The sequence below is a fragment of the Hypanus sabinus genome, chromosome 12 (genome assembly GCF_030144855.1).
Source record: "Hypanus sabinus isolate sHypSab1 chromosome 12, sHypSab1.hap1, whole genome shotgun sequence".
In the NCBI taxonomy this organism is placed as follows: Eukaryota; Metazoa; Chordata; class Chondrichthyes; order Myliobatiformes; family Dasyatidae; genus Hypanus; species Hypanus sabinus.
The window spans coordinates 65,085,569-65,093,786 of NC_082717.1; the positions used below are offsets into that span (position 1 = coordinate 65,085,569).

An 8,218-nucleotide genomic window follows, 5' to 3' on the forward strand; every position below is an offset into this window, starting at 1 on the left:
TTAAGATTTAAAACCAATGTTTTTAATTGAACTCATCACTTAAAATCATTATGTAACATAAAGTACCATTATATTGTGATTACTATTTTCAAAAGACATGTTAACTAAAATATAAATAATGAAACCTTTCTGAATACTAGAACTATAATTAGCTATTCCCTTTTTGGTTCCTCAAGACACTGTTGTAGAAAACATCTTTTATACTCAATGAATTCATCCTCCGTACAATTACTGCTAGTAGAATTTATATTGAGATTTAAACCTGACCCCTCCTCCATAGTTTTTGTACTATCTCGTTATATGTGTCTCTAATTCCCTGATTTTTACAATGATTTGCATAACCTTTATTGCTGATTGCCTGCAGACAATCTTGATCATCTTTTGCTGCCCCATGCTGTTTCTTGGCTCCACCCATAATTACTTTATTTGTGGATTTTCTGATGGTTTTACTTGATTACTTTAATCCCCATTTTTTTTTTCACCAGAGCTTCTCCTTTACAATTTTGTCCATCTCTTCACAAGTTTTATATCTTGGAAGTTTGGACAAGTTTTCCAAGCGGAACTTGAGATGACTGATTGACATGGTCTTTCTGCAATTTGGAAATTGAGTACTCTTCCCACAGAGGAGTTCTAATAACAAAGAGTTAAGAGCAGAATTTAAGGCTAGGAATGATGCTTGATGCTGACTTCCACAGAAGCTTATTATTAACTATTTGGCAAGCCAGCAGTTATGTTAAAAGGTTCTTGATAAACAGATACAGAACAAAACAGCCCAGGAACCCTTTGATCCACAATGTCTGTGCTTACCATGATACCAAATTAATCTCATTCTCTTCTGCCTGTATATTATCCATACCCCTCCATCCCTTGCACATAATGTGTCTAAGAACTACTTAGACACCACCATTGAATCTGCTTCCACCAGTACTGTTCCTGGCACCTTTCAGTCTAAACAATGAAATATATCTCATCACATACTGTATCTCTTTAAAATCTATCCCTCTCTCACTTTGGATGCATACTCTTTTCTACTTGACAATTCAACCCTATCTAAGGCTCTACCCTTGGCTCCAAAGCTCCAGAAAAAGCAGCCCACGCTTGTCCAATCTCTCCTTCCAGCTCAGAGCTTCTAATCCTGGTAAACATCTTTGGCACCTTTTATAAAGTCTTCACATCCTTCCTGCAATGTACCCTTCGCAGTATGTCACCATGGTGCAAAAGACCAATTCCTTTGGCACTGAACATGAATGATATTTATTCCAATGCACCATTTTAATGGCTTCTTTTCAAAAAGTACTTTGTAATTGGTTGATCAGAAATTAAAATGTTGTACGATGGAGAGCATGGAACAAATGCCAAGAGCTGAGAGCTCATTATCTTTATTATTTTTATCACCGCCTTTAAAATCTTTTTAGTTCTATTTTTACCTCTGAAATACTTAACACTGCTTAAAGCAAACTGTCCTTTGCCAAGGAAATGCGGAGTGAGTGCCTGATCCCATGATTTTTCCTTTTACTGTTCTAGCTTCAGCTGTTTTTTGTTGTTTTGTAAAGATTTGGCACTTCTGCTACACTTGGGCTGCAGTTTTTTGCACATAGAGCTTTTGATTCGGAGAAATAAGAGGTTTTACTCAGTGTAACAAATATTTTAATAATTTTACTTGGAATCCTAGATGTTGATGTTACCGGACTGCTCTGTCAGAATAAGATGAACACAGAGTGGAGGATTTCCTTGTTTCTGTCTGCTGGCAGCTGGACATCGACCAAGTGAAATGCTATAAATGTAAGTTCAATACTAATTTGAAAGCATTTCTAAAATCCTGTTGAACTATGCTAAGTATATTTTATATTTAATGTTGATGGGAATTGGGGAGAACATTTCCTGAGGTTCAGGGTTATTGCCATTTCCAGTGGAACCATAAATATTATAATGACATGTCAGAAAAGACATGCCAATTGTGAATGCAATTCTCACAACTCTCTGAAAGGAGTTTGTACATTCTCCCCATGACTGTATGGGGCTCCCCCAGCTGCTCTGCTTTTCTCCAACATTCCAAAGACACAAGGGTTAATAAGTTGTGGACATGCAGTGTTGCTGCCAGAAGCATGGCGATGTATTTCACCTTGTGTTTTGATGTACATGTGACAAATAAAGCCCATCCTTACCTTTATAGATTTTTAAAGTTTTCTTTTAATTTGCTTTTTTCCTCAGTTTCCATTTTTCATTTTTATTTTCAGGGTATTTTCAGAGAAAAATGCAGAGGAATATAATCCACAGCATTGGAAAGAAAATCACATTTTTCCCCTGCAGGCAGCTGGAGGAAATAACTCGATAGTTTCAGTGCATTACGTCCCATCCCATTGTTTAGGAAGGCATCCCTGCTTCTGGTTCCCGGAGCTGTGATGTTCCATTTTAGCTTCTAGGCAGGTTGTTTGTAATGTGCTGAATACACTCTCCCTGGTTTAATTTCAGTGCTTTATGATACGTTACAATTTTCTACCTACTGGAAAGAATGGCTTGTTTACCTTCATCTGTTATATTTTATGCAGTGTCAGCTCCTATTCTAGTGTAACGTTTTTGCTCACTGTTTCGATTTGTAAAATGGGTTATTTGCATAGAAGATTCATGGCTTGTACTCGTGTTTGTTCAGTGGTGTACTATCTCATGTTGTTTCTTGGTTCAAATGCATGTATTTTAATTTTCAGGTGTGATGTTTAAATTTCTGAGTTTCATTGACCAATACTTCTAATACCTTCCATCTGTCGTAAGATCCTGGATGATAGCCAGTAAGCTAAAGTAACTTTCAGCAAATACAAGAACTTACAGGCAGAGGGGAAAAAGAGAGAATTTGGTTTTTTGGATGAGTCAACAGATAGGTAACTGAATTGAACCCATTTGGCCTTTCTTTCTGAGGATTGAGGAGGATTTGTTTTCACTCCTGAGAGTATAGGAACTATCAATAAAGGCAATGTGGGACCTGGATATTTTTGCCACAGCTGCAGTGGGTGATTAAGAGGATTTGAAGTGGTTAATTTAAACTCTTTCAACCCTCTTAATATTGGGCTGTTCTGTACTCCTGATCTGTGACCTCAAAATCTTCAACACTGCACCAAGAATGCTGCCTTCACTTTGAACAGTCATTGGGAATGGTCTGGCAGGTGTCATTGGGAATGTGGTACTTTGTCCAAAAAGATTTTGAAAACCACCTTGAATCCTTCCCTCTCTCCACTTGGTAATCTCATTCCCACCATGGAGCTCCAAACAGTGTCTGAGGATTCTGGTATGGAACATGCCACTACATGGCCATTTTAAAACAACTGGCTGAGTGTAATTAGCTCTTTGATGCTTGGGATGTTTCCCTTGAAACTGTAACATGAATTGGCTTATCCTTACTGCAGGTTGGAGGAACAGCATTGAAAGTATCTTTCAAATGCTTTTACGGTACCTACTGCATGCAGTCAGGAGGAGGAGGGAAGTGGTCACTGTTGTTGGGATTTGTGCTTGGTTTGAAGTCTTGATCTGTACAAATCCTTTTTTCTCTGGACAATCTGAGTCACTGGAGGAACACAAGTAATTGTAAATACTGGAATACAAAGCAACAAACTCTCCAGTTCCTAACTGGAGGAATCCCCTCAGAGGGTCAAGCAGCACCTGTGGAGGGGAAAGTAATTTCTGGCGTTCCTGATCAGTGTTTTGACCCAAAACATTGATTTTTTTTTCCACCCCCCTTTCCAGCAGGAGCTGCTCAAGTCACCAGATTGTTTGTTGCTACCTAGGATTGCTCAGGCAATGAAGATGTTGAGGAATTTCATTATCGATGTCCACCCGCACTGAGAGGTGACACCCGAACTGTGGGAAACAGTCCATGGTTTGCAGTGTTTTCCTGTGGAATCTTACATTTAGAAGTTGATTTGTATAGCAGGGGCAAATTGGTAGAGAATCTTTTGTGGACAATAATTGCAAGATATGTCCATTGATATGCTTCAGTAAATAAGATGACGATGGACCAACTCAACTCTTGAGGATAGGATGACTTTGATTCTGTAGTAGAGGCTGTGTTGTTTAAATGGATCACTGTCTGTCTTGTCGATTAAATTTCACTATGCCAGTAAGTTTCTTTAGAACTGAGGTGAAGCTTGTCAGTGATGAAGTCTGGAATAATGTCACTGGATGTCAAGAGTGGATGGTAGAGGTATTGATCATCTTTTTGTTGACATAGTTGCACTGACATTGTATGTCTTTTGGGCCAGCTGGTTGGTATAAACAGCATTAATGCCATCATAAAGCAAACACAAGGTGGAAAAAGTATTTGTCAAATTTAAAGAGGATGTTTGTGTCTGATGGAGTCACAGTCTGCGGTGAGGTTGAGGAAGATCATGTGTGGGAGTTGTTTCTGCTTCCCACAACCACTTTGAATTATTACATGGTACAGACAGATCTTACCCTTTGGTGAGTTTTAGGGAGCAGCTTTCCCATCACCTGTGAGAAAGCAGTTGAGAGGGATGACTCGATGACTTTATTAAATTGTAGAGATGCCAGGGTTTAATTCATCTTTCTTGAAGATGGTCATGATGACAGCGTTTCATGAAAGAAAATGGTACAAATCTTATAAGGGTATTCCTTCCTATGTTACTGTATTCTGCTAAATATATTTTTGCTAATCTGTGGTGTTAAAAAAAATAAAAAGGATCTGTCTAAAATTTTGTAATATTCAAAATAATAGCAGGTGCACTAATCCCTTTGACTGTTGTACCAGAGCTTGAGATGTTGGAGATGATTTTCTCTATTTGTGCAGTGACCCACATTCTGTGCAGAAAATGTAGTGTATTTGTCAGATCAAGTGAATCTGTGGTGAATAGAATTAGTTTTCCCATTTAGAATCATGTAAATTTGTTCTGTGGGTTGTGAAACTTTGCAGAGGAGTTTGTTTCAGTGAAGCAAGGCCTCTATTAACACTTGGAAATATTTCTTGGGAAGTACAGAAGGGGTGGAGGTGAGAGAGCATTATCTTCCTGTGGATGTCCATCCTTTCATGTGGTGGTTGCCAACTGTGCTTTTACTACTTTCAAGTTTACACTTACTTTGCTACCGGAACTCCTGCTTCAGTTTGTGAGGAGTTCATTGGAGCCATATTTGTCTCCCTTCTCTGACTTTTGATACCAAGCTGTGGTAACCTGATTTCAGAGTGTAAGAATTGAAGTTTTATTCTGAATGTTAAAATGGATTGTGACTCTGGATAGAAATACAAATAATGAATTGAAATTATCCACTTAAGAGTTCATTAAGGGTGTAGACCTACTTACTAGTTTCAGTAGTGCAGTGGTTGTTTCCGGAGACTGTTGGCACAACTTCTGGATTACTGTTTCCAGTACACCAACATGAAACTCACTGTGGCAGCTAGGAAATTGAAAAGTTATTATATTGTAGAAATATTTTAAATGGATTTAGTAGTAGTAACCACAATATTACTAGACTGTTATAAAATCCTACCTGGCTCACCAATTCATCAAGTCTGTCCTACATGAGACACTAGTCTTATCAAAGATTCTTAACTTGCCCCTTCAGTTGAGTAATTAAGGTGAACATTTGTCCATGAATTCTAGAATGACTAATACCTAGTCACCAGCATTTTAGCAGTGATTCTGTCTAATAAGTATTAAAATAACTTCATGCTATTTCTATTTGGTAATTATTTATTTTTTATTTTGCAGTTATGAAAAAATGAGTGTGGGACGCAAACGAACAAAGCTGGTTGTGATTATGATGATAGTAAATTTCTTCATTTATGTCATGGTAGAAATTTCATGGAATGATCATGAAGACAAAAACTCAACCAAAAAGATGATAATTTCAGACAGTGTCTTTTGGAAGCCAGTGACGCATATTAAACCATACTGGAATCGAGAACAGCACAAGTTAGATGAATTGTACAACCCTGTCATTGCTGCTCTACACAACAGAACTGTGATGGGGAACAGAAACATTACGAATATGTATACTTGTGAACCTAATACAAATTTGAAGGAGGAGATTAGTAACTTTGATAGTTTGCCGGACCGTTTCAAAGATTTTCTAACATACTTGCGATGTCGGAGCTATCCCTTAGTAATCGACCAACCGACGAAATGCCAGAACAAGCCTGTGCTTCTATTGGCTATAAAATCACTGGAATCGCACTTTGACAGAAGGCAGGCCATACGTCAGTCCTGGGGAAGTGAAGTTACAATAAAAAATAAGACCATTGCACGAATCTTTTTACTGGGCAGGTCTTCTGAAATAGATGACTTTCCCAACTTATCGGATATGCTTCAGTATGAGAGTAACCAACACAAAGATATTCTTCTGTGGGATTACAGAGACACATTCTTTAATCTGACACTAAAAGAAGTATTGTTTTTAGAATGGATAAGCAAATCCTGCTCCAATATTCAGTACATTTTTAAAGGAGATGATGATGTCTTTGTAAACACATTACAGATTATAGAATATATAGATGCATTGGATAAGGATAAAGCAAAAGATCTGTTTATTGGTGATGTTATTACAAATGCAGGACCTCATCGAGAGAAGAAACTGAAGTACTATGTTCCCGAAAGTGTATTTGAAGGTGTGTATCCTCCTTATGCAGGTGGAGGTGGGTTTCTCTACTCTGGATACTTGGCAAAGAGACTTCATAATATTTCATATCAAGTAGCACTATATCCAATTGATGATGTGTATACTGGAATGTGCCTTAGAAAACTTGGCCTTGCTCCAGAGAAACACAAGGGATTCAGGACTTTTGATATTATGCAAAAAGACAGACAAGTCACCTGTGCATACAAAAATTTAATATTAGTTCACAGCAGAAATCCTCAAGAAATGATAAGAATCTGGAGCAGGCTTCAGGATCCGCATTTGAAATGTTAGTCTGAAATACTATATGGAGGGGGGGGGGGGGAATGGTTGAGGGCATTGATACCAGCTTCCATTGGACACAGAGGGTCACCAGATTTTGCAGAGTTATAATCACTTAATGATATCATGTTACAATTGGGCTGTGCAAAATCTGTGCATGAAGGTTTTTCTCCAAGGATACCAGTTGTGAACCTCAGAAGTATTGTGGGTCCAAAGTCATCTGTATTGCTTAATCAGGATTTGAATTGGTTGTGCTGATCAACCTGAATGCTACACTTCACTGAACGCACAGAATGATTTTATGAATTTCACAATTTCCACCATTTTGCTCTCTGATCTCCTATAGAGAATTATTCCTGTTCTCTGTCAAAAGGAATCCCCAGGAGGTGATTCTGGAGCCAATCAAAATAAAGTCTGGTGGGAATTGGAGTAGTGTGCTTCACTGCATACATAGTAGCCAAATAAAAGGTGGGGCACAAAACGATGACAGAATATTATCCTGGACAGTGTCAGCCATGAGTGTAATTATGTCTCTTTCAATCTTGTGCGAGCAGATTATTTTAGAGATTCACTATCAATTGTGTGTGATTATCTGTGCTGTACATCATGAAAGGGGATGTTTCATGTCTTCAAAGAAGAATGTAAATGAATTTTGTTTAATAAATCTAATTTCTGAATAGAAAGTCAATGCTATTTAAATTTTAGTGTGAGTGGCAAAAAATCCAGAAGTTTTGTAATAATTCTGGATTTGTACCAGATTATTTCCAATCTATCAAAGGTTGCTGGACTTACTCCATAATATGTAAGCATGTGTGCTTCCTTGTGTTTTATGTGGGAAAAGTGCCTGCCATTTTATTTATTCAGATCTAAGACCAAATTGTTTTTAAAATGGAACTATATACAATGTATTATTTTGTCTGTAAAACCTGTTAAATGTGACTTGTCTCTAAATAAACAGTTAATATAATCCTTGGCATCTTTCAAGAGATACTCCCGAAGCATTTCTTTAAACCTGAGAGGGAAATGGCTGTAACTGCACATTATACAGGATATCTAACTCCCTCGATGGTGGCTGCTCATAGATCAACAAGTTAAACCAAGAGATACCCTGCTCTCTCCAACAGCTAATAAATGATGTTAAAATCATCCTAATCCACAAACCTTAAAACATCTTATCCTCAAAAAAAAAAAGTAATTAATTTCAACTTTGTGGTTGCTGGTTTTAAATGGGGCCCTCAGTATGTGTGAAAGTGAGGAGAAAAATGCTCCTTTTCTGACTGACTATGACATCAGATTTTCACCCCGTTGCTATTTTCTCGGC

General features: G+C 37.7%; 1 protein-coding gene across 9 annotated transcripts in view; it reads left to right on the plus strand.

Moving 5' to 3' along the window:
- b3gnt2b (UDP-GlcNAc:betaGal beta-1,3-N-acetylglucosaminyltransferase 2b) overlaps positions 1–7,875 on the plus strand; it is a 54,254-nt gene extending 46,379 nt beyond the window's left edge. For all 9 annotated transcript variants that reach the window (XM_059986104.1, XM_059986103.1, XM_059986102.1 and 6 more), the window contains 2 exons: positions 1,673–1,782; positions 5,712–7,875. In XM_059986104.1, the coding sequence (XP_059842087.1) occupies positions 5,722–6,909 (1,188 nt within the window). In that variant the 5' untranslated portion in view covers positions 1,673–1,782; positions 5,712–5,721 and the 3' untranslated portion in view covers positions 6,910–7,875. The remainder of the gene's footprint in view (positions 1–1,672; positions 1,783–5,711) is intronic.
- Positions 7,876–8,218: the final 343 nt, after the last annotated feature.